Here is a 26,244-nt window from a genome sequence, read left to right as displayed (position 1 = left end):
CATCTGGAGGGAGTGGGGGCAGGCGGTAGTCCCAATCCATCTCAGATGTCCTCTCTTCCTAGCAAGTCCTCTCCCTGTTCTGCGCTTCCTCCGTGTCTGGTTTATGGCATTCTGTGGTCTCTCCCAAGTCAAATGAACTGTCCGAGGGACCTCTTGACCCCACCCCACCAGGCTCTATGAATCTGCAGTACAAGGGTGTCTGCTTCATCTATGTAGCCCAGGACCTGGCCCAGGGTCTGGTCATCAGCACAGGCCCCAAGAGGCCATGCAAGGCCCTGGGGATGAACGAGGCAGAGGAAAGACACAGGCACTCTCTGACTTCCTTGAGCTCAGTGTCCAGCGGGGAAGCCAAGGTGTGACCACCAACCCCAAAACCTGTGGGAACAGAGTGGCAGATGGACTTGGCCTGTTCAGAGGAGGCCTCCCTAAGGATGAGTAGGGGTAGAAAGGATTCCAGGGCATCCAGTAGGTGCTCAAAAGATACCCAAATGAATAATCATATCAACATGTATTGACTTCTGTCATGGCAGGAACAGATGCGGGGGGAACTTGCTGTAAGCTCCACGAAAAGATGGAACTTTTATACACTAATCACATTCCTAAAAGTTAGGAAAACAGCATTTCAAAGTATTTCTCTATGTGCTTGTGAAAAAAGAGGGCTCCAGAAAGCAGGGAGGTGGCTCAAGTTTTTGGAAACAGAGAAGACTTCCCTGGCCAGGGGCTCACCTGGCAGCTCGCCGGCCTTGCCCTTTTCTGCCAGCTCCAGGGTCCCCAGGCTAGCCTCGGTGGCTGCACTCGTGGCCTCCATCTGCTGCAGCACAGCCTCCACGATGGGCACCATCATGGCCGTGGTGGCCGTGTTGCTGATCCACATGGAGAGAAAGGCCGTGGCGCACATAAAGCCCAGCATCAGCCTGCAGAGGAGGAGCAGAGAGGAAAGCCAGAGAATTCCCCACCCCCGGCCACCCCCAACTCCTAGGGAACTAGGTCCTGCCCCCTGCAGGGACGCCAGGGGCCAGCACCAGGGTGCAGAGGCCTGTTTGGGACAGTGATGCCGTGTTAATACCTCCCTCCCCACCTCCCTCCCTCTGCCACTCTCCACAAACATTACTGACGTCTACTCTGCTGGCTACTGGGACACCACGAGGCCTCAGCTCCCGTCGTGGCTCTAAGGAGCTCACGGTCTAGCAAGGGAAGCACAGGCATGCAGTTGGCGCCGGCACAGCGTGGAGTTGGCCCTAGTACAACCTAGGGGCGCACAGGAGGAGCAGTCCCAGCTTCCCATTTCTACCTGGAGGATTCCCAGCCCCCCAGATCCTGCTCCTCCTGAGTTCAGAAGGCCTGCGTGGAGTCAGGCTTCCAGAAGGGGGAGAGCCACGAGGGGCCTGGGGAAGCGGGACCTCCCTGGTGGCTAACCCCCGCCCCACCTCTCCACTCACACATTGTACCCCCCTCCACTCTGCTGCGGATCAGAGCCCCAGAGAGTACTCAAAAAACATGTTTCCTTCCTGTATGGCACCCCACTTTCCACCTCTGTCCCCGCTGAGTCATCTGCCTGGAAAACTCCCCTCGTGGCCCTTCAGAGCCTTCAGGCAGCACCCTTTCTCTGTCGCCTCCCCCGAAGTGGACGCGGGGTAGGGCTGACCACACCTTCCTCCGTCTTCTCTAGGACACCCCTCCCTGGCTGGAGACGGAACTGTGTCCACGTCTGCTCCATGAGCACAGAAGTTCTGATTCTTCTCCATGGGTCCCGCACACTTGGCACAAAGCCAGGAGCAGGAGGCATTCCAGGGTTGGGGGGCAAGAGGGGGTTGGCTGAATGGAACTCAACTCCTTGGTCCCCACGCCCTTCCGCAGTCAGGCCCCTCTCCAGGACCACTCATTTATTCGCCTGAAGAAGGGTCTGGGGGCTGCCCTGCACCGTGGTTTAGCCGATGTCCCTACAGGTAGGCCTCATGGCCTCATAAGTACAAAGATTGGAAGCCAGGCTTCGAGGACGGAGCAGTGACCGGGGGGAGCAGAGAAGTGTGAATGAACATCCTGGGTTTGGTGTAGGAGCAGGGCACTCCAGCGCTCCAGAATAAGGTCCACCCGCTGATGGAGAAAAGCTTCCCACTCAAAGGATTCTAGGAACAAGAATTCGGGGGCCTGCAAGGCCTCATGTTTCTAAGCAGTCAGTTCTGATGTGACTCTGAAAACCAGTCACTGGAGGGGCTCGATGTCAAGAAGGGTCACAGGCCAAAGAGTCACGAGCCCTCACTCAAGAGAGCTGGGGTACCAAGGGTGCTCAGACACTGGCCTCCTGGAGGGCAGGCAGGCCTCTGCCTTCAGGGCCCAGCACGGTCCTCGACACAAGGACATCGAAGGACAGACTCCCTGTGAACTAACCCACCCGCCTTCCCAGGGCTGGGCTGGGTCACGGCATCATTTAGAAAGATGCATCCTGAGTTCCAGATTAGAGGGGGCAGGGCGCCATCAGACAGGCCAGGTCCAATCCCCATGTGAGGTCAGCAGACCATTTAATCCCTCTCTGCCTCAAATTCCTCATCTACAGAACAGAACATGGGTAATGAGAATAAACCCCAACTCTCAGAGGTGTGGGAAGAGTTAGAAGAGGTGATGAATAAGTCCCTGGTATCATGCCCTGGGCACTGCAGGCACCACAGGGTGAGTCTGCAAGATCACCTCCATGACTTGGCGGGAATGGCCTGTGACTCGTGGGGAGACCTTGGAGAGGGGTGAGACCACTGAGTGGCCGGGGGAAGGTGAGGTGGGCAGCAGCTTTGCAGAGGGAATAGATGTGCCAGCTTTGGAGAGATGACTTTTCTACTTCCCCCTGAGCAAGGTAGTTGAGCTTTCTTTCCTGCTTTCCCCCACACAACTCCTAGGGGTATCAGGTACAGCTTGATCCAGCCTCCATCCCCCTTGTCCCTGGATCCTGCAGCCTTTCCCCCAGGAAGTCTTCTGAACATGCAGGGACCCTTGCGGAGCAGTCTCCTCTAGATTCAGAGAAACTTTACCCGCTGCTGCTTACCATACCCCTCCTCCCCAGTTGCTCCCTGACTCCCACCATCCTTGCATCTGGCCTCCCTAGCTAAGATTGTAACATGACCCACCCAGGGGTCTGCCTGGCTGCCCTGCCCAGGTAAGGCCATGGTCAGCCCTTGCCTGTGAGTCTGTGGCACACATTCCCCTCCCCAGCCCTGGGCCTAACTGTGAGAAAGAGGAGGCATAATTACTGTGCAGGCTTGGTCCCCACCCAGAGGAGCGTGCGCAGGGCAATCCTCTTGTGCAGCTTCCAGTGCTCCACGGCCACAGCCACGATGAGACCGCCAAGGAACAGCATGTTGGTATCCTTCATGTACTGGATGCTCACCTGCGGGTGGGCACAGAGGCCCCATCAGACCCGCCCGCTGGCCACACACTACTCGGGCTCAGGGCCACCCAAGTCCCCAGAGACAGGCGAGCAGAACAGATGCTGACTTCAGAGCAGCTTGGAGTGGGGATGGAGGGTCAAGGGTACGTCCCTCTGCTAGAGAGAGCCCACAAACAGGGTATGATCTGGTCCCCCGGATCCTACGCCGCTGAGAGCTGAGCTCAGAGGAAGAGTCATACGGAGAGATGCTCTGGGGCGCTCACCTGCTTGAAGTCCAGAATCTTGAAGAGTGGGAAAAGCAAGGCAGGCAGGAGGGCGGTGACAGCCAGAGGGATGACTTCTGTGCACCAGTAAACGGCCATGATGATGATGATGTAGGCACACCGGACAAACTGAAGAGACAGCCCTGGATCCTGCAAACTGCTGCCATCTCGCCCCCCAGCCCAGAACACTCGGCGCGGCAGCGGGCACGCATGCCTGTGTGCTCAGTCCCCTCAATCACGTCCGGCTCTTTGCAACCCCATGGACTGTAGCTCACCAGGCTCCTCCGCCCATGGGATTCTCCAGGCAAGAACACTGGAGTGGGTTGCCATGCCATCTGATTTGAAAAGCCAGCTCATTGGAAAAGACCCTGAGGCTGGGAAAGATTGAGGGTAGGAGAAGAAGGGGATGACAGAGGATGAAATGGCTGGATGGTATCATCAACTCAATGGACATGAGTTTGAGCAAGCTCTGGGAAATGGTGAAGGACAGGGAAGCTTGGCGTGCTACAGTCCATGGGGTCATAAAGAGTTGGACAACCTCCAGGGGATCTTCCTGACCAAGGGATCTAACATGTGTCTCTTATGTCTCCTGCACTGGCAGCTGCGTTCTTTACCACTAGTGCCACCCAGGTGCACAGCACAACTATCTTCTAATTCGATCTTTCTACTTGCGTCACTCCACACTGCTGCTGCTTTTCTTTTTTTTGCAAATCAGATCATATCACTCCTTTGTTTAAAAGCCTTTCTTTGCCTTCAGGACAGAAGCCAAATGCGCTAGCACTCTTTGGAGACCTTCTGCTGTGGAGCAGGCCCCTCCAGCCACATCTCCTTACTCCCACTTCGAGCTCCACGACCCCAGAGCCATGGTGAGAACCGAGGCTGATGCCCCACCTCCCGCGGCTGCAAGACGCTCCCTTGGCCTGGAGAGAGTTCTCAGGGCTCAGCTCACCACTGCTCCTTGGGCATCTCCCCCTTCCTGCCCCTAGCCTGGGTCTGCACCCTTCCTCTATGCCCCTGCCCCCACCCCCAGCATGCAGCACACTGAGTTGGCATTATTTGTTTCACCAGCACCACTCCTGACCCACCCACTCCCTCCCCTGAAGAGTGGAGTCAGCAGTGGAAGGCAGAATCCATGTCACTCAGCATCCAACACAGGCCTGATACCCCAGGGACACTCAGCAAGTGCTGATTGGAGGAACGACCAGCACAGCATGGGCTGTGACAAATGCACCTACACACATCAGTTTATCATCACCCAAGATAACATGTGTTATATGCATGGAACATCGCACAAAGACACATTCTTTGTCTGGATTGTGTTATCAGTGATAAAATACGAGCACCCCAGGACACCTCCCTACTCTGATGCAGGGTTTCTCAACCTCAGCACTATTGGTGTTTGGGGTTAGATGGTTCTCTGTTGAGGGGGAGGGGCCTGTCCTGTACATGGCAGGGTGTGTGGGAGCACCCCAGCCTTCATCCCTCTAGATGCCAGTGGCACTCTCCAGTTGTAACAATAACAACAAAAGGTCTCTAAACTTTGCCAGATGTCCCCGAGTTGCGAAGAAGAGGGGAGTCAATGCTGGTGACACCACTGGGCTGAAGGCAGGACAAATGTGGTTAGAAGCCCAGCCTTTGACACCGGGCAGGCCTGATCAGTGATCTGCCATTGTGTGGCCCTCCTTGTCTTTGAGGTCGAAAAAGAGAAGTAGGAATGATCTGCTGCAGGGGTGGGCAGTGAGGGAATGTGCTGCAGAAATTTCAAACACAATTGTTGAATCATTAAGTCTTTTGCAACCCAGTGGTTGCATGAGGTTGAAAAAGAGAAGTAGGAATGATCTGCTGCAGGGATGGGCAGTGAGGCAGGGGTGGGCAGTGAGGGAGTGTGCTGCAGAGATTTCAAACACAGGTGTTGAGTCACTAAGTCTTTTGCAACCCCGTGGTTGCAAAACCCCACCAGACTCCTCTGTCCATGGGATTTCCCAGGCAAGAATACTGCAGTGGCTTGCCATTTCCTCCTCCAGGGATCTTCCAGACCCAGGGATCGAACCCTTGTTGCCTGCATTGGCAGGCAGATTCTTTACTACTGAGCCACAAGAGAAGCCTCTTAAGCACAGTCATACTGTCTAAAATTCAGTCTCCTTCTTATCATCATACGATAGGAATTCTCAACAGTGTCTTTGATAAAATACTCCTCCCACTCCCAACCCTGGCCCCTCTCCCTGCTTGTTTCATGTCCTCACTTATAAATCAAGGATTGAAGAGCACCCACTCTAAATGTATGCCACATAGAAAGTGATGTTTTTATTATCTAAATGGCAGGTGACACGTGTAAGCAATTTTCCCAGACAGTTCCTAGAGGCTCCAAACGTAGCCAATAGAAAGCACAGGAGACTAACTACCCCTTCTCCTCCATGCTTCTATCAGAAGGCTCAGGAGATGCCCCTGAATAACGTGCTAAGTCACTTCAGTCGTGTCCGACTCTTTGTGACCCCATGGACTGTAGCCCGCCAGGCTCCTCTGTCCATGGAATTCTCCAGGCAGGAATACTGGAGTGGATTGCCATGCCTTCCCGCAAAGTTGACCCTCCCTCATCTAGAATGCTCCAGAGGGTTGTGGGGAGAGCAGGAAAGGACAGGTGACCTTTGAGAAGCCTGAAGAGAGGCTGGCAACCGTGCAGAATGAGATGGGTTCTAATTGCAGGTGGGAGCCTGGACCCCGGTGAGCTCAGAGCCTTCTCTGCAGCAGAGAGTATGACCAGAGGAGTACTTCAAGCTGAGCTCAGAGAATGGGTAGAAAAGTGGAGGAGAGATGATGACTAGAAGGAAGCAAGGTGTAGGAGAAGAATAAAAGAAGGAAGCCTGCAGCAGAGAGAGTTCGGGGCACCGGTGGAGGGGGATTCACCCTAGGAGTCCTACCCTCCCCTTGGATGGTGCTCTCACAGCCTTCCCTGCCACTCTGCCCCTGACCCTGGGTTTCCTTGCAAACTTTGTGGCCCTGGGGGTGGGGGCAGGGAGCTCTTCAATGGTGACCAAAACAGAAGCTCAAAGGGAGAAAAAAAGGAGACAGGGCTCCAAGCTCCCTGGCACCTGCCCCACCACCAGGCAAGAGAACGCAGGAAGGCAGCCTTTGGAGTGACTGTCACTCACGGCTCCCCTTCCCTTGCCTGATCCTCCCTCCCAACGTAACACATAGATACAGACACAACCTGAGCTGGGGGTCCTAGCTCAGGGTTTCCAATGTATGCTGGCGGGGTAGGGGGCGGGTGGTCTTGGTCACACTCTCCTGGAGCAGGAGGGTCAGCAAAGTGACTGTAGTTAGTCCGGGGAACATTACTCCCACCAGCAGGACTCAAATCACAGCTCCCTGCCTGACTCCCTCCCACAGCCGGTAACAGCCCCAAATCTCTTTCTACAGAGGAAATACTGTGGACCACAGCTGATGTGGCAACTGAAGAGCCACCCTTGTTGAACCTGATGTCCTCAGCCCATCACGGGTCTATGATCAGCCTACCCAAGGGCTCCTCCCCAACCTAGGAACCAGCATGATCTCTTTCGGACCCTATGGCCGTAAAATGTCAAAATCAAGCCTCCTTCCTCCATTGTACAGCTGAGAACATCAAGGCCCAGAGAACACAGGGGCTTGGCTAAAATCACAAGGATGGGTGAAAGAGAAGTCCAGTTCTCTCGAAGCCTGGCTTCCTGATATCCAGTACAATCCCACTGCTCCAGGACTGCCTTCAGAGCGTCCCCCAAAGAGATCCTCTGTTGCCCAAACTTGCCTGGGTTGTGGGGGGTGGGGGGAGCAGAGGTTTCCTGTCTGGGCTGAGAGTGAAAGGCTGAAAGAGGGAATGAGTAAGGAGCAGCCAGCAGCCACAAAAGGTTTCAAAGGGCTCGGGCCTCTGCCAAACGGGCCTCTCACTGCCCAGCGGGGCCTGGGCCAGCGCTCCCGGCACCGCCCCCATCCTGCGGCCAAGGCCATTCATTCTCTGCTTCCTTCCCGGGAGCCCTCGGAGGCCAGGGCTCGGACGCAGCTTCCCCGCAACCCTGGGTGGTGCCACCCAAGGCGTGAGTTCTGGGAACATGTCCTGCCTCCTGCCTCAGCCACAGCAGGCAGTGAGCAAAAGCAGGCCAACCTGACCTGCCTTTTCAGCCGGGAGCGGCAGCAGGACTCTGATTCAGCTATGGCTTCCTAAGCTTCAGAGCTGGAAAGAAATGTGCATCATAGATACGAAAACTGAGGCTCGAAGGAGGGCCAGAAGGGGACAAAGATAGGACTCAGGATCCCCTGGTGGCTCAGATGGTAAAGAATTCGCCTGCAATGCAGGAGACCTGGGTTTGATCCCTGGGTTGGGAAGATCCCCTGGAGGAGGGCATGACAATCCACTCCAGTATGCTTGCCTGGAGGGCTACAGTCCATAGGGTCACAAAGAATCCGACACGACTGAGCAACTAAGCACAGCACAGGATCCACCAAGGTCATAACTTTTTCCTGTCTGTCCCTGAGTGGCCTCAGAAGCCATCTACAGCTGGGAAGTCCCTAAGTGAAGAGACAGGAGCGAGAAGGAAACAAGTGCCCAAGCTCCCTGTTGGTACAGGTGGCATTTAGGGACCCTGGGGTCCGGGTTATGCGCCTGGGAGATTCTGAGCCTATGGATGGGCTGTGTGGCCAAGATCTGTGCTAATTTCTAGGTTTGTGTGCTTTGCCAAGACAGTTCTTGTTTCCAGGGATCTGTGAATCCCAAGATCCAAGCCCCTCAGAATTCCTTGCTGGGCACCTCCCACAGCACCCGGAGCTCCAGAAGGTGCGTGCCCCCGGGGGAAGTCGTGCCCACCCGGGAATCCGTGCGCTCCACCTAATGGTCCCGGAAGCCACCGGGCTGTCCAGAGACACAACTGACCTTGGCGGGCATCAGAATGATGAGTGGCAGCAGCAGGATCGGGGTGAGGAACAAGATCACGAAGGACTTGAACTTGGAGACATAGCTCAGTGCCGAGGCCATTGCAGAGCGGGAACCTGGCGGGAGAAGCTAGAGAAGGGCAGCCAGTCGTTGCACGGGCTTAAGAAGGGGCCGCAGTCCAGAGGGGGGTTGGAGGGGGCGGCGGCAACTCCGCCTCCCACGACGGAGCCTCACCTCGGCCCCGGGGGCGGGGCCATCCCCGCAAGGTCGGTGGGACAAGCCTGCCCCCAACTCTGCCTCCCGGGCGGGGCCTGCGGTCTCCAGCGCTACCGGCCGGCGCTCCAGGAGGGGTCGGGTACCCGGCACATCCTGACTCTCCAAGCCTTTCCTGCAGTGCCTTAGACAGGCGGGCCAGAGGGCGTCCCCCTAAGCGGTAGGGATCTGTCATTCAGTCTGGGCTTAGACGTTCGGGTGGCCCCCCGACCCCCCTCTGCTTCTTCATCTGCCTTTCCTGGGCCCCGTCTGGGTCCCAGGTGAAGGTTCCCAGCGGTTTCTGAGTCTTTCAGATCCATCTCCCCAACCTCTCCCTCCTTTTCACCTGGTTACTTCTGCTCCTCACACGCCGATCCCGGAGGGGTCTCCCGCAACGGCAATGACCCACCGAGCACCCAGCGCGGTCTGCTCCGGGGGTCTCTTCTCCTCGCCTCCCACCAACCCCACCAACCCCGTCGCGGTCACGCTCGGCTTCCCTACCGGGAACCCGCCGCTCTGGGCACAGGACCCGTCCCCCGCGCCCACACCCTCTCCCACCCAGCACATCCCCGGCACTCTCCAGCGATCGCGCAGGAGGTGAGGCCACTGTCCTCCGCTGTTCCAGCGGCTTTGCGCTGTCCCCGCGCAGCGGGTCAGACGCCAGCTGGCGCTGCGTCCGCGGAAAGCCGACTGAGCCCGCCTGAGCAGCTACTGTCATTCTACAGGGAAAAGAGGGTCCAGAGAGGAAGGGACTTAACCGAGGCTGCACTGAGAGGGTCGTTCATTCCCTCAGCCGCCGCCGCCTGCAGGGTACTGAGCAGCTATTGTGTTCTGAGCCCTGTTTTGTGTGCTGGAGGTACAAGGATGCAGACGCTGCCACCACCCCCAGCTAGCATTTTCCTTCCTTCTCTGCCTCCCTGTCTTCTCATTCTGCAGTTTTCTTTGGAGGAGTCCTACCACTGTTTGTGGTTTAACCATAGCCTGCTCTATAGAGATTACTATCCTGTGTCTGTAGAGGATAAGATGTCTGAAGAGGAGGACAGAGGATGAGATGGTTGGATGGCATCACCGACTCAATGGACGTAAGTTTGATCAAGCTCTGGGAGATAGTGAAGGACAGGGAAGTCTAGTGTGCTGCAGTCAATGGGGTCGCAAAGACTCGGACACACTGATCCACTGAAGAACAACAATCCTTGGTCTGATGCCAGAGTCCCAGATTCTCCATACTCCCAACGTCTTCCATTCTGGATGTGTCTCAGGTCCCTAAACTCATCACATCTTAATTCAAGTTCTCACATCTCCTGCTGTCACCTCCACCTAAGGACAGGTATTCCCCCAAGTCCTTCCTGCATCTATCTGCTTCTCATATACCTTCTGCTTTGTAATTCTCATTTATCGAACCCTGGCTTTCCTCCCATCCCACCCCCTGCCCCATCCCAGAGCACTTAGCACTATTTCTTCCTATTTATTTATTGGTGTGATTTTTATTTGATGTCTATTTTATTCATCCACATATGTCCAACCAGCACCTTTCACAGTACCTGACCCAATGTGTGTGCACAAAACTTTTTCTCTGGGATGTGTGAATGAGTGTAAGTTGTCATCAAAAAAAGTCAATAGTCAACCTAAGAAAACAATGGAAATTTTTATTCCAGCCAGCTGGAGGATTATGATTCAAGAAAGTCATTCAGAAAACTCTGAGCGCTGCTCTGTTAGAGGTCAAGGCACTTGAGTTTTTGAGACAAAGTGTATTACATCAAAGTAACATGTTGATGGTTTATATAGTCCAATGAAGCAAGTTGGTTACTGTGACCCCTTCCAGGATTGAAAGAGAAATGCTATCTCCTAAAGAATTATCTTGCTGGCGCCAGGAGAAAATCTCCCTCCTTCTCTTTTTTTTTTTTTTTTGAAAGTAGGCCTTCCTCTGTCTTCTAGGGGATCTAGTTAATGTATAACAGGCTTCCCCTGTGGCTCAGTGGTAAAGAATCCACCTGCACTGCAGGAGAGGCAGATTTGATTCCTGGGCTGGAAAGATCCTCTGAAGGAGGAAATGGCAACTCACTCCAGTATTCTTGCCTGGGAAATCCCATGGACTGAGGAGTCTCGTGAGCTACAGTCCATGGGATGGCAAAAGAGTCAGACATGACTTAGTGACTAAACATCAATAACAAAAACAGTTAACGTATAATGCAGGTGTACAATGCGCACTACAGGGAAGAAAGTAGTGGTTCAAATGGGCAGAGAGAGAATTTTATGTTTAAATTTTTTCCTGCCTTAAAAATAATTTTATTTCATCCAAGTAAACCACTTCCTTACAATGATACAACTGCTTTTGTTACCCAACTGAACTTGCGTCCATTTGGCCAACTCTATTCTGGCCTGGAGAATTCCATGGGCTGTATAGTCCATGGAGTTGCAAAGAGTCAGACACGACTGAGCGACCTTCACTTTTCACTTTCACCAAAGCCTATCTACTGACATTAGGTTGTGGGGAATTGTGATGTTTATTGCAGGTGCCAAGCAAGGAGATCAGGCAGCTTATGCTCAAAAAAATTCAAACTCTCCAATGACTTTCAGGGAAGAGCTTTTAAGGGCAACATTTGGGGTGAGAGTCGCAGGGGACACGACTTTCTTCTCATTGGTTGGTAATGGTGAGGCAAAAGGGTGGTGTTTGGGACTCTTAATCATCAACCTTCTGGTTCCAACTGTCAATTTAAAAAAAATGCACAATGTGAGAGCTGCAAGTTAAGTTTTATTGGGGCAAAATGAGGACTGAAGCCTGGGGAGACAGCACCTCAAATAGTTCTGAGAAACTGCTCCAAAGAGCCAAGAGGGCAAGGTGAGTGTATATGTGATTTTTGGTGAAGGGGAAACACATGCAGTCAAGCACATATTTTTCCAGAAAGTTTCTACTAGGCTCATGAAACCTTTGCTAGTCACAAGGAACAGTTGTCACCATGAAGGATTTTGGTGCTTTTCTAGATATAGGGAGATACAAGAATTGGGCTCATGAAATCAGTTCCTGAAAACATCTGACTATCTGAAAATCTATCCTTCCAGTTTTGCCCCCAAGCACCGAGTGCCTCATTTCTGGTCTCCATCCTCAACTCCTTTCAGGGAGTATTGAAGGTCAGCAGCTCCAGCAGCATACAACTTAATCCTTGTTGTGGTTGATAGGCAGACGGCAAGTGCCAATTTGTAGTTGACACAAACTAGTCTGGGGTCTATGTGCTTGTGGTCAACATGTATGCTCATCCTTCAGCTGGTGAGAGGGGTCTTATTTCTCGCAAAACAATTCGAAGATTTGTGTCAGACTGTATGTATATCCCTGGAAGAGGTACTAGTGCTCTGTTTTGCTGCTGAGCTATTGTTTCCTGATTACTTTTCTTTTGTTTCTGCGTTCCCTTACTTTCCTCATTAGTATCTGCTTGAGTCTGCTCTGCGGAATTCAGGGAAGATCTAGGAGGCCAAACCCTTTTTCTACAAATAAGAAATGGACACAAGGTGGGCGGGGGGGGGTTGTTGTTGGTTTAACCCAGGAAGGCCCCACTGGGTCTTGTTTGGTTTCAATTCCCCTTTTCTTTGATTCTCCTCATATATCATGCTAAATGCCTGGCTGGATGACTCACAAGCTGGAATCAAGATTGTTGGAAGAAATATCAATAACCACAGATATGCCACCCTATGCCACAGGGTGCCACAGATCATACCACCCTAATGGCAGAAAGCAAAGATGACCTAAAGAGCCTCTTGATGAAGGCGAAAGAAGAGTGTGAAAAAGTTGGTTTAAAACTCAGCATTCAAAATACTGAGATCGTGGCATCCAGTCCCATCGCTTCATGGCAAATAGATTAGGAAAAAATGGAAACAGTGACAGATTTTTTTTTTCCCTTGGGCTCCAAAATCACTGTGGACACTGACTGCAGCCATGAAATTAAAAAACACTTGCTCTTTGGAAGAAAAGCTATGACAAACGTAGACAGTGCATTAAAAAGCAGAGACATCACTTTGCTGACAAAGGTCCGTATATTCAAAGCTGTGGTTTTTTTCAGTAGTCATGTAGGATGTGAGAGTTGGACCATAACGCAGGCTGAGCACCAAAGAATTGATGCTTTCAAACTGTGGTGCTGAAGAAGACTCTTGAGAGTCCCTTGGACAGCAAGGAGATCAAACCAGTCAATCCTAAAGGAAATCAACTCTGAATATTCATTGGAAGGACGGATGCTGAAGCTGAAGCTCCAATATTTTGGCCACCTGAGGTGAACAGCCGACTCACTGGAAAAGACTTTGATGCTGGGAAAAATTGAAGGCAAGAGGAAAAGGAGATGACAGAGGATGAGATGGTTGTACGGCCTCACTGATTCAATGGAAATGAGTCTGAGCAAACTCTGGGAGATGGTTAAGCACAGGGAAGCTTAGCATGCTGCAGTCCATAGGGTCACAAAGAGTTGGACATTATTGGCGACTAAACAACGAAGGGGGATAGGGGCAGGACAAGAAAGAGAATAAAGTTAACGACAGAGAGGTTAATCATAAACTCAGCAAGGGAACTCAGTTTTAGGGAGATTAAATTTTACTTTAAAGAGGGTATATGTGGCTGAGGCTCAGTGGTAAAGAATCTGCCTGCAATGCTGGAGACTTGGGTTCCATCCCTCGGTAGGGAAGATCCCCTGGAGAAGAAAATGGCAACCCACTCCAGAATTCTTGCCTGGAAAATCCCATGGACAGAGGACCCTGGCAGGCTACAGTCCATGGAGCCCCAAGAGCCAGACGTGACTTAGCAACTAAACAGCAACAAAGTACAACTACAACAACAACAACAAAGCTAATAAATGGAAAGATTATACCAAGTTCATGGACAGGAAGACTAAACATTGTAAAGATAGTCATGCCTCTCAAATTCATCTATAAATTCATTTCAATCCCAATCAAAATCCCAACTGAATTTTTATTTGACAAGTTACATCTAAAGTTCTAATTTTTGCAAGAGTCAATTAAAAAAAATTGCACAGCATGAAAGTTGCAAGTTAAGTTTTATTGGGGGCAAAATGAGAACTGCAGACCAGGAGACAGCACCTCAGATAGCTCTGAGAAACTGTTCCAAAGGGTGAGGGGGGAGATCAATATACATGTGATTTTGGTGAAGGGGAAGTACATACAATCAAGCACATATGTTTTCCAGAAAACCTCTGCTAGTCTCATGAAGTCATGAGAAACAGTCGACACCATGAAGGATTTTAGTGCTTTTCTAGATTTGAGGAGATACAAGAATTGGGCTCATAAAATAAGCTTCTGAAAATATCTAACTATCTGAAAACCTGTCTTACCAGTTTTTTCCTGAGCACAGAGGGCCTCATGTCTGCCCTCCACCCTGAACTCCTTTCAGGGCGTGTTGAAAATCAGCAACTGCATCAGCACATGATTTAATCCTTGCAGAGCTAGATGGCGAGACCCCATGGCCAATGCCAATTTGTGATTGACACAAGAAGCCAAGAATAGTTAAAACAGTTCTGGAGAAGAGGAGGGAAATTGCTTATCAGAATTCAAGACTCATGAAGTGATAGTGATTGATGTAATCATTAGCTACTGACATGAAGATATTTGGGCTGGCCAACAAGTTCATTCGTGGTCAAGAGGCTGTGCTGCTCTACCCAAGCAGTAAAATTCTGTTGTTGTTTAGTCACTAAGTCATGTCTGACTCTTTTGTGACCCCATAGGCTGTAGTCTGTCAGGCTCCTCTATCCGTGGCATTTTCCAGGCAAGCATACTGGAGTGGGTTTCCATTTCCTTCTCCAGGGGATCTTCCCAACCCAGGGATCGAACTTGGGTCTTCCACATTGGCAGGCAGATTCTTTGACCACTTTCCTGGGAAGCCCAGTAAAATACCACTCAGTGGTTAAAAAAACAGAAAGAACATACTTGGATGGATCTTAAGGCTATTATGCTGAGTGTAAAAAGCCAATCACGAAAGGTTACAGGTGGTATGATTCCATTTATATAACATTCTGCAAGTGAAAAATTAGAGGGGAGTGGAAAAGACCAGGAGTTGCCAGTGGTTAGGGTTGGGGGAGAATGCGACTGTAACACTGTATCACTACAGCAGTGATAGATGTACCAATGAAGAACCACACACACACACACACACGGAGAGACACACATTGGGCCTGTTGTTGTTCAGTCACTAAGTCGTGTCTGACTCTGTGACGCCTTGGACTGTAGCATGTCAGGCTCCTCTGTCCTCTACTATCTCCCAGAGTTTGATCAGATTTGTGTCCGTTGAGTCAGTGATGATATCTAACCACCTTAGCCTCTGCTGCCCCTTACTCCTTTACTCTTCAATCTTTCGCAGCATCAGTGTCTTTTCCAAAGAGTCAGCTCTTCTCATCGGGTGGCCAAAGTATTGGAGCTTCAGCAACAGTCCTTCCAATAAATATTCAGCATTGATTTCCTTTAGGATTGACTGGTTTGATCTCCTTGCTGTCCAAGGGACTCTCAAGAGTCTTCTCCAGCCCCAGTTAAAAAGCATCTATTCTTCAGTGCTCAGCTTTCCTTATGGTCCAATTCTCAATTTGTACATGACTACTGGAAAAACCATATCTTTGAATATATGGATCTTTGTCAGCAAATTGATGTCTCAGTACGAATGTCAATTTTCTGCTTTTACTAGCATGGCCATGTGGAATGCTGTATTGGGGCAATCTGGAGAATGGTATATAGGAACGATCTCTACTATTTTTGCAGCTCATAAGTCAAATTATATTGAAGTTTAAAAACTCTTTTTAAATTGCAGTACATTGACTAATGAATCCAATCACCTCTTTTATATTTATATGGCTGATATTGTAGCTAAGAAAATGGTATTACTGATGAGATGATGACAGGCATAAGACACACCTAGGAATGCAGCTGGTGAATAGTTTTACTTAAACTTTAGATACTTTTATTTGAGTCTATTTGCATGTATTTGGGCAGGGTGTGTAAGCATTTCTATGGATTAGGGTTGCTGCAAGAACCAGTCACTGATACTAAAAGCAGCCATGGTTTATTTCCAGGCTTTAACTTGGGAGCAGTGTTTTATTTGTAAACAAGTTTTGGTTGCTAAAAATTCAGAGGTTTATTTGCTCAGAATATAGGTTGCTGCCATTAAAAGAAAGCATTGGTCAGCTTTCGCTAGGTTCGACTTGCAACAACAAATATTTACTCCAGAGCTGCAAGTCGGCTGGGAGTCTGCGGTTTTCCAACTCTGCTCCCCTCTGTGGGTAGGCTGTGGGCAGCTCTATGCTCTCCTCATTCTGAACTGTGGGTCTGCTTGACTTTCGTGCTCATTCCGAGACCTAGACCAAGGCAGCGGGCACTCTCAGGACAGCACTGTTCTCCAGGTGGAGAGCAGGAGCAAGAGGGCTGGTGGGGAACCTTGCGGCACCTCTAGAGTCTCTGCTCAGATATGGCAGACTTCACCTCTCCCCTTCCACCAGCCAAGCAAGTCCCACGGCCAAGTCCAAAGTCAGTGAGGTGGGGAATTGTACTGTCTGCAGGGCAGGATTACAAAGATGGGAAGGGAATGAATAACTGTGCACAAATCCTGTGACCTACCACACAGGATACATGTTATGAAGTTAAGGGCATTACACTTACATTTTTCATAAGTGATGTATGTGGAAACAGAATCAACTTATATGAATGAGCTTGGGTACTGGGGCTTCCCAGGTGGTGCTGGTGGTAAAGACCCCCCCTGCCAATGCAGGAGATGTAAGAGACCTGGGTTTGATCCCTGAGTCAGGAAGATTCCCTGGAGAAGGGCGTGGCAACCCACTCCAGCATTCTTGCCTGGAGAACCCCATGGACCAAGGAGTCTGATGGGCTACAGTCCCTAGGATCTCAAAGACTTGGACACAACAGAAGTGACTTAGCAAGGCCCTTGAGTTACAAGAATTCAGAAATGAGACGGTTGTTACCGGGATATAAATTAATATAGCTATTCAAGTTGGAAAGTGAAATCCTGCTTTTTTTCCCACAGAAAGTAAGTCTAATTTGTATGATTGTGTGTGCTTAGTCGCTCAGTCACGTCCAACTCTTGGCGACCCCAAGGACTGTAGTGTGCGAGACCCCTCTGTCTATGGGATTTTTCTGGGCAAGAATATTGAAGTGGGTTGCCATGCCCTCCTCCAGGGGATCTTCCCAACCCAGGGATCGAACCCAAGTCTCCTGCTTTGGCAGGCGGAACACCAGGGAAGCCTAATTTGGACGATTACTTTGACAATAAATACTGATTTTGCCAATGAGGTTATACAGAGATGTCTCCCATAAGCCAACTGAGCTAAATTTGTAGTGTCAATATTTTGACACACCTATAGTTAAATCACATAACAGAAAATAACTTTCCTTTCTAAAAGGTGTGTTTATATAGTAAAGCAACATAAACATTTTATGATTTATATAGTAAAGCAACATAAACATAAAATAAAATAGAAACATAAGAAATTGGAAAAAATAAATTGTCAGATGTACTGAAGTCAAACAATATTTTCATTTTCTCAAGTCTTTCTGAGTATATGAGTCTTAAAAGATGCTTCTACATGAAAGATATTTAGTTTTCATTTGAAATTTCTAATACAGACTTTTTGGTGTAATTCTTGAAAGGTGGACAAGAAAACGACACTACAGGCTTGAGCAACAAATGGGTTTCTGAGCCAGGCGACTTCCAGTTCTTTTACCATCAACAAAATTGAGTGAGAATCAGATCTGGCTGCCAACTGACACAGCATTCAAAACAGTTTCCTGTGATGGATCTTTGCACAATTTTTGGTGAATTTGGTGAAACTTGGGGAGTTCACAGAATTAAGAAACTCTGCTCTTAAAAATCCCTTATTCCTGTCTAGTTACAGGAGCAAAGTTGCTCAGTAACAGAAAATAAGGACAGAATTGATGCTGAATCTTGCCTCTGCCAAGTAATATTTCACATTCATCCATGGCAAACTGATAACAAATTAAGCCCCATCAACCTTATGGAGCTGCCTTTACAACCAAATTTCACTTTTTAAATTTAATAATTTATTTAAAAAATCTCTGTTATAATTATGTTGCTTTGCTTAAGTGTATACTAATAATTGTTGCTGTAACTCAAAGCAGAAAAAAATTTTAACTCTTAGAGCCTTACTTTCATAAAAAATTTTAAAGCATGAGTATTTCGATCTATTTACATATTTTTATTGTGGAAAAATATCATTGGGAGAGCACTGTTGCTGCTGCTGCTGCTGCTGCTGCTAAGTCGCTTCAGTCATGTCCGACTCTGTGCGACCCCATAGACGGCAGCCCACCAGGCTCCCCCGTCCTGGGATTCTCCGGGCAAGAACACTGGAGTGAGTTGCCATTTCCTTCTCCAATGCATAAAGTGAAAAGTGAAAGTGAAGTCACTCAGTTGTGTCCGACTCTTAGCGACCCCATGGACTGCAGCCCACCAGGCTCTTCCATCCATGGGATTTTCCAGGCAAGAGTACTGGAGTGGGGTGCCATTGCCTTAACACTCAGTTCAGTTCAGTCGCTCAGTCGTGTCCGACTCTTTGCGACCCCATGAATCGCAGCACGCCAGGCCTCCCTGTCCATCAGCATTAGAAAGCTTCAAATATATGTTAAGAGAAATTTTATTAACTAAATGGAATGGAAATATAAGATAAATGAGAAAAATAGCTACGTAAAATTTTGGACTGTCAAGGAGGAGTTTGAGTATTTTTAAAGTGAATAATAGCAAGTATCAAGTGATATTTAGACTGTGATATTTAGATTCCACTGCATACATGTTGAAAAGTGGAGTAACAATTTTAGTTTTAAATGATATTTATAAGACATGACATTCTTTGCAGCTATCAGTCTGAATTAAAGGAAATTAATATTCAATCACTTTCAACCAACAAATATAGCAGATTCACATGGCTCACACTAATCTTTAAACTTATGATATAATAGCTTAAATGGGAAAAAAACTTGAAAAAGGATAGATACATGCATATATATAACGGAATCACTTTGCTGTGCACCTGAAATAAATGCAACATTGCTAATTAACTATACTCCAATATCAATTTTTAAATAAATATAAACTTATGATTTAAAAATTTAGATGACAACTTAAAATTTGGACAGAGATACATAATAATTTCAAAATTATCTTGGGGAGAACATGAGCCAAGTTCAAAGACCATCGTCCTAGGGAAAAAAAAACCCTGCATATGTGTACAGGAGACACACAAAACAAAGTTGAGGTGGTAGTGTTTGCAAGAAGGAAAAAATCTGAAAAATCCAACAGCGAGAGAATGAATAAATAAATTGGGGTATTTTCATGCTAGGTTTTTATATAGCAGGAAAAATGAAGGAATTAGAGATATGCACATAAATATGAATGAAGCTTACAAGTATTGTGGGAAAGCTTTATAATATTTGGTGAAAGAATTAAGTTACAGAACACTTATAGGATAATAATGCTTATAAAATGTTAAATATGCAATATAAGACTGTATTTTGCTTAAGGATACAAACAAATAGCAAAAGTATAAAGAATAGAGGCATAAATAAACACCCTATTCTGTCTGGTTTTAAGCTGATGGGGAGGAGGCCTGTGATTAGGTAGGAGAGCTCTAACCATACCTGAAATGTTTTATCATTTGAACTGGGTATGAATACAGATATGTTTATCATTTTTTCCTTTATAAAACAAAATATATTAAAAACATATTTTAAATATTGTAAAATAAAGGCTTATAATATTTTTAAAGGGGCCTGTGCATATATTTGACACTAGAAAAACATTCAGGAGGTTCCAGGTACAAGATAAAGGGGGAAAAAAATATTTCAGACAAAATAAGAACAGCTAATGTCCCACTTACTGAAAATTTAGTTTCCAAAGGTCATCTTTGGTTGGGGATGGGGGGTTATAGTTAGAGAGAGGAGCACAGGGATGAAAAAAGATGGGGTTCTTAAGGATCTTTTTATCACTATGTTTATAAATGACATCTGAATGAAAATGTGAACTTTGCTCCCTTCTCAAATGACATCTGAATGAAAATGTGAACTTTGCTCCCTCATCCCCAAATTGATGCTGGGTCCAAAGTTTCATGCCCTGAAATAGTAATTGCAGCCTTGACTGATAAACACGAAAGCACAGACTGTCTTTCAGATACGTCTATCAATAGAGAAGACAAGAGTATTTGCTGGGGGAGGGCCTTCCCTTTAGTAAAACGTGTACTTTTTTTTTTTTTTTTAAGGTTTATTTATTTACTTTTGGCTCTAATGGGTTTTCATTGCTGCCCTCGGGCTTTCTCAAGTTGCGGCGAGCGGGAACTACTCCCTCGCTGCTGTACTCGGGCTTCTCATTGTGGTGGTTTCTCTTGCTGCGGAGCACGGGCTCTAGGGCTTGTGGGCTCAGTTGCTGTGATTCTCAGGCTTGGTTGCTCCAAGGCAGGTGGATCCTCCCAGACCAGAGATCAAACTCATATCCCCTGCATTGTCAGGGGGATTCTTAACCACTGGACCACCAGGGAAGCCCAAAATGTGTACATTTTACGGCACGGTGCGTTTTGTTGTTAAAGACGCCAGACAGAGTTCTATCCCTCTGAACTAAAATGAAGAAAGTGAAAGCCGCTCAGTTGTGTCTGACTCTTCGCGACCCCACGGACTGTACAGATCATGGGATTCTTCAGGCCAGAATACTGGAGTGGCTAGCCTTTCCCTTCTGCAGGGGATCTTCTCAACCCAGAGATCAAACCCAGGTATCTCACGTCGCAGGCGGAGTCTTTACCAGCTGAGCCACAAAGGAAGCTATCTGAATTAAGTTATATAATTTGTTGTTGTAGTTGTTGTTAACCTCATCACCATTTATTGAGTTGTGAACTGTTGCTGTTGCTGGTGAAATCTGACACTCACTCATCCTGATCCTGCTCTCGGCTTCCCCTTGAAAAGGAAGCCTGGAGCAGGACCACCCCAAACAACAGAGGGTAGAAGGAAGACATGGGGGCAGGGAGATGCAGCGAGATGAGGGATGGGGGAGGGCAGCAGGACCAGTGAGCAACATTAGGCTTCTGGGGACACACACACACAGGCAAAGACCAGGGTGTCCATCCTGCTCCAACCGGCGGCCATGGGAACATCAGGGAAGTACCAGGCCTCCAAGAGACATTTCAGTCCTTCCTGTCATGAAGCCTCTGCTAAGAGGGGCTGGGCCATGGTCACTGGTCTCTGTCTTTAGGGCACATCAAGCCAAAGTGGCTTTGATGGTGGCCACCAGCTTTAGAAACTTGCCCTCTGTGTCCACGTAGCCATCGCCTCCCTTCTTGGAGTCAATCAGCTTTCCCGCTACGAACACTTCAAAGAAACCAGTGACCTGGGGAGTCCCCTAGCTGCAGATGTCCAGGCGGTCAGAGAACTCTTCTAACTTCTTCCTGAGCTGAAGATACTTGGGCTTGTAGCCTCAAGCGCCACAATAAACCACTCAGACAACAACCGCCATGGTTCCGGACCGCAGGGTCCGCTACAGTGCGGACTCGCAATCTGAACCCAGGTGAGGAAAAGCGAGATCTGCCAAGTTATATAATTTTTTAAAATAAAGTTGTTCAGAATCCCCACAGTGCAAATTGCCTGGTGGCTGAAGACTGGACAACATGGTCCTTGTAGATGGGGTGGGGTTCAGCGGAGGCTGAAGTAGGGAAGAGAGAATGAGAGCTGACTCGTGGAAACAAGCAAGATGAGACTTCTCTTTACAGCAGTTCAACTGTGAGAGAAAAAAAAAAGAGGTATACTGAAAAAGGCCAGAGGATCAAAGGAGTTCTTAATTTGTTTATTTGCATTATTATATACATTTTTCTTTTTATTCATTTGACTGCACCGGGTCTTCTTTGCAGCATGTGGGATCTAGTTCCCTGACCAGAGATCGAGCCTGGGTCCCCTGGATTGGGAGCTCAGTGTCTTACCCACTGGACCCCCAGGGAAGTCTCTATTATATACTTTAACCCCATTTATACAAGGTTTAACAATATGCAGGGACTTGCCTGGTGGTCTAGTGGTTAAGACTCCATGCTTCTGCTGCAAGGGGCACAGATTCCATCCTTGGTTGGGGAACAAAGATCCAGTAAGCCATGCAGCTTGGCCAAAAAAAAAAAAAAAAAAGTGAAGTCATAGAGTGGGGTCCATTTTTAAAAATGAAAAAAACACTAATTATTCTCTACAATGAGTGGCTGTGTATCAGCATGACATATACACAGCAAGCTTTTTCTGATAGTAGAAAGATGCTCAGGGTCTAAATTTTTTCTCCCTGCTCCCCTCCCCCTCCAAAAAAAGTGATAATGAAAGATTTAATGTTCATGGCCATTTGTCCTGGGTCACATGAGATTCAGCAGCAGCTAAGGTGGCCCATTCCATGACTGAGACCTAGAAAATCACCAGAGAGAGGTAAAAGTCCCCAGAACACTGACCCGGAGATGTCCCTCTGGGGAAGTGGAGCAGTGATCAATGGGGGACAAAGAGGGGAGTTGGGATTGCTGGTTGGATGGAGAAAAGTAGGGGGAGAGGGGGAGGGGGTGCCTTGATCAGGAACAGAGCTGAGACCGTGTGGAAACTGACCTCCAAAGGAAGGGAAGGGAAGAGTACTCGAGACCACAATTGCAGACAGAAGTCGTGGAGCTGCTGTTTCTTGCCCATCCGTTTAATGACAAGGTTCCTCCCCTCTGGATGCCAACTAAGCAGGAGCTGGCAGGGCATCCCCTGACTTTGCTGCCCAGGCTGACTTGGAGTCTGCCCCAAACACAATCACAGATATTCCCAGGCTTGAATTCCATCCAGAGAGACTAGTCATTTGATGCAATTGCCTGTGGTCTGAAAAACAAACTCCCACCCAAACACATTGTACTTAGGGAGACTGCAATCTCGACCATCATGTCTCCCAGGACTCGGGCCCACTCTGACCACAGGATCTTTCTAAAGGCATGACTGACAGAAGTGCTCACAATCCCACCATGTAATTTTTGTCTGGCAAGTAACATACTTCTGTCGTTACATCATTTTCCTTAGCCTGCACTGTGTTCAGTCACTCAGTTGTGTTTGACTTTTTGCGACTGCATGGACTGTAGCCCGTTCTCTGTTCATGGAATTTTCCAGGCAAGAATACTGGAGTGGGTTGCCATTTCCTACTCCAGGGGATCTTCCCGACCCAGGGATCGAATCCAAGTCTATTGCATCTCCTGCATTGGCAGGCAGAGTCTGTACTGCTGAGCCACAGGGAAAGCCCTTCCTTAGGGTAGCGATCCCTTAAAAGAAGAAAGCCTGACCAAGATCCCTTCTTGAAGTCAACCATGGAAATAGCCTTTTAATATTCTCTCCTGTGTTCCATGAGCTTGTGCAGCTTTCACACACAATTTCTCAGCTTATCCTCAAGACAACACACTGAGGTATGTACTATTATTCCTGCTTCCTGGGCCAGCCTAGAGTGCCCGCTCCCTCCCCCCCGCCCCACCCAGTGAAGGGTAACACTGGGCAGCCCAGCCAAGTCACGGCCGAGGGACTGGTTCCCTGTGACAACCCTGACCCCCCCTGGCCTGACACAAAGGAGGCTACCGGAAACTCCTGACTGCTGCCAAGCCGGTAGCCAGAGCGTCCTGGAGAGGAATTCTAAGCTCACAACGGAGCATTTCTCATCTAGTTTTTTTATGGGTTTGGGATTGGGGAGGGGTTGGTGGCTGGCCAAAGACGAGTGGCAGAATGATGCCATCATGAAAGCCCACAACACTGATTCATGTCATGGTGGGAATGGAGACAGGCTTCTGTGCCAGCCAGAATGTGCCTGGTTACACACGCCGGTTAAAAATAGCGATGGCTCCAGAGCGGGCATGGTGGTCAGAAAGAAATTTTCCTTCGTCTATACTATTCCAATTGTTTTCAAAGAGAACTTATTTCTAGGTGGGAGGGAGGCTCGAGATGGGGGTGGGAAGGGATATATGTATACATATAGCTGATTCATGGTGGTGTACAGCAGAAACTAACACAATATTGTAAAGCAATTTTTCTGCAACTTAAAAAAAATGAAAGAAAACTTATTTATGGATTAGTTATAGAATTATAGGTTCTCTTTAAAATTCAGAAGGGAGGGAGTGGGTGGGATGAATTCAGAGAATAACACAGAAACATATATATTACCATATGTAGAATGGAGCCAGTGGGAATTTACTATATGACACAAGGATCTCAGCCCAGTGCTCTGTGACAACCTGGGGCCCGGGGGGGAAGATGGGGAGGGAGATTCAGGAGGAAGGGGACATATGTATGCTTGTGGCTGATTCATGTTGACGTACGGCAGAAACCAACACAACATAGCAAAGCAATTATCTTCCAACTAAAAAAATTCAGAAGTTAATGGCATCCACTGTTGCTTTGAGAACCTCAGGTTCTGGGGTGGCGTGGGGTGGAGATGGGAGTGAAGGGAGATTTCTAACTTCTAATTATCTCAGACCTGCATTGTTCACACCCATTCAGCTCAGCCAGCCTTTGCCTGCCCACTACACACAGCCAAAGACTTCACAGGCTACTGGGCACAAGCTCAGCGGGTCCTCTGGCAGAAGCTGATGAATTAGAAACAGCGTGATGAAAGAGGTGATGAGGACCTCCTGCATGGTCCAGGGGGTTAAGAATCCACCTGCCAATGCAGGGGACACCGGTTCGATCCCTGGTCTGGGAAAATTCTACTTGCCAAAGGGCAACTAAGCCCATGTGCCACAACAACTGAGCCCCTGCGCCTAGAGCCTATGATCTGCAACAAGAGAAACTACCACAGTGAGAAGCAGCTAGAGAGTAGCCCCTGCACCTAGAGAAAGGCTGTGTAGCAACAAAGACCCAGTGTAACCGAAATTAAAAAAAAAAAAAAAAGAGGTGGTGATGAACCTCAAATAGCCTACATCTGTGCTTGGATGAGCACAAGTTGGGGCTACAGACAGATAAGCAGCCAACCAGACCCAGAGACAGAGCAAGTAGATCCTGTATCTGTGATGATATCAGAGTTAGCTTTGAAGAACTGGTGGAATTTTGATAAGGTAAGGAAGGGGTGGTGCAGGGGTGTGCTGGTCTGGAAAGAGGAAACATCTTGGAAGACAATTAGGATGTAGATATTAAAAAGCACAAGGTCATTTCCATTTCCACCATCACCGATCCCTGTCCCCCAGGAGTCTCATCTTTGCACTCTCTTTGACATCTCACCACCCGCTCTGTTCTAGGGGATCTCAGCAGGAGACAACGTGTGTGAAATCTCATGGGTTTTTCCCCATTATTTTTGCTATGTGTAAAACTGCCTGGAGATGGACAGCAGTGGGAAGCAAAGGTCAGAGGAATTAAACAATTTTCCCAGGTGGGGAGGAAGGGAATTGGGACATTAACCTGGGTCTCCCCCATCCCCTCCAGCTGTCAAATAAGGTGGCTGGTGTCTGACTTATGTTCATACACCCCTGAGTGAGATCAGCCTGGTTCAAATCCCAGTTCTGATATTCACTGTGTGACCTTCTTTTGTTTTTTTTCCCACTGTGTGACTGTGAGCAAAGTACTTAACCTCTCTGGGCCCCCATTTCCACAGATGTAAACGGGGCTAAAATACATACATCAGAGCTGTTGGGCAGATTAAAAAAGATCTTGCCTGTAAAATGCTTCATATAATGCCTGCAGCAGAGGAAATGTATAAGCAGTAATTTTTGCTGTTACTGATCATTACTGATCACTCCTATCACTGATCATTACTGTTACCATCCGCTCTAGTGAGTTTCCCTGGTAGCTCAGCTGGTAAAGAATCCACCTGCAATGCAGGAGACCTGGGTTTGAGCCCTGGGTCAGAAAGACCCTTGGAGAAGGGACTGGTGACCCACTCCAGTATTCTTGCCTGGAGAATCCCATGGATGGAGGGCTACAGTCCATGGGGTTGCAAAGAGTCAGACAAGACTTATTGACTGAGCATGCAGGCACATCTCTCATTCAGTATCTGGATTTTAGAGTCTGCCAGTTGGCTGGTGGAGAAGGCAATGGCACCCCACTCCAGTACTTTTTTTGCCTGGAAAATCCCATAGATGGAGAAGCCTGGTAGGCTGCAGTCCATGGGGTCGCTAAGAGTCGGACATGACTGAGCGACTTCACTTTGGCTTTTCACTTTCATGAATTGGAGAAGGAAATGGCAACCCACTCCAGTGTTCTTGCCTGGAGAATCGCAGGGACAGGGGAGCCTGGTGGGCTGCCGTCTATGGGGTCGCACAGAGTCGGACACGACTGAAGCGACTTAGCAGCAGCAGCCAGTTGGCTAGAGACCACGTCTGAACCTTTTCCTTAATCCTATTCTCCTCCTTAGAAAAGCTGCTCTCACTCCATTTGCAGGCATCACAAGAATTCTCTCGGCAACCTTGTGCCACCGCTCAATGCTTGGAATCCTTCTGTTAGCTCAG

General features: G+C 48.5%; 2 protein-coding genes and 1 pseudogene across 4 annotated transcripts in view; all 3 read right to left on the bottom strand.

Annotated features, from left to right (window-relative positions):
• The window catches only part of SLC13A5 (solute carrier family 13 member 5), a 29,042-nt gene extending 20,313 nt beyond the window's left edge, over positions 1-8,729 (bottom strand). For 2 of the 3 annotated variants that reach the window (XM_061390785.1, XM_061390787.1), the window contains exons 1-4: positions 8,540-8,729; positions 3,640-3,768; positions 3,240-3,376; positions 727-914 (exon numbers count right to left, since the gene is read on the bottom strand). In XM_061390785.1, the coding sequence (XP_061246769.1) occupies positions 727-914; positions 3,240-3,376; positions 3,640-3,768; positions 8,540-8,641 (556 nt within the window). In that variant the 5' untranslated portion in view covers positions 8,642-8,729. Of the gene's footprint in view, positions 1-726; positions 915-3,239; positions 3,377-3,639; positions 4,014-8,539 lie in introns of all 3 variants that reach the window. The other variant, XM_061390786.1, reaches the window with a different exon arrangement.
• Positions 8,669-10,283, bottom strand: LOC133231976 (uncharacterized). Its single transcript, XM_061390789.1, has 2 exons — positions 9,138-10,283; positions 8,669-8,965 (listed from the first exon to the last, which is right to left on the bottom strand). Exons 1-2 carry the CDS (start codon positions 9,507-9,509, stop codon positions 8,669-8,671), a joined length of 669 nt encoding a protein of 222 aa, XP_061246773.1. The 5' UTR covers positions 9,510-10,283.
• A 9,634-nt stretch (positions 10,284-19,917) lies between these two features.
• Positions 19,918-21,305, bottom strand: LOC133231971 (selenoprotein W-like; annotated as a pseudogene).
• Positions 21,306-26,244: the final 4,939 nt, after the last annotated feature.

Source organism: Bos javanicus, chromosome 19, assembly GCF_032452875.1.
Source record: "Bos javanicus breed banteng chromosome 19, ARS-OSU_banteng_1.0, whole genome shotgun sequence".
NCBI classification, from domain to species: Eukaryota; Metazoa; Chordata; class Mammalia; order Artiodactyla; family Bovidae; genus Bos; species Bos javanicus.
Note: the sequence above shows the minus strand (reverse complement) of the source record. Positions and strands in the feature narration are given on the sequence as shown.

Coding starts and splice junctions, on each gene's coding strand:
- LOC133231976 (XM_061390789.1), bottom strand. CDS start 9,509: ATGACAGTAGCTGCTCAGGCGGGCTCAGTCGGCTTTCCGCGGACGCAG. Junction 8,966..9,137: donor TGAGGAGCAGAAGTAACCAG/GTGAAAAGGAGG, acceptor CCTACCGCTTAG/GGGGACGCCCTCTGGCCCGC.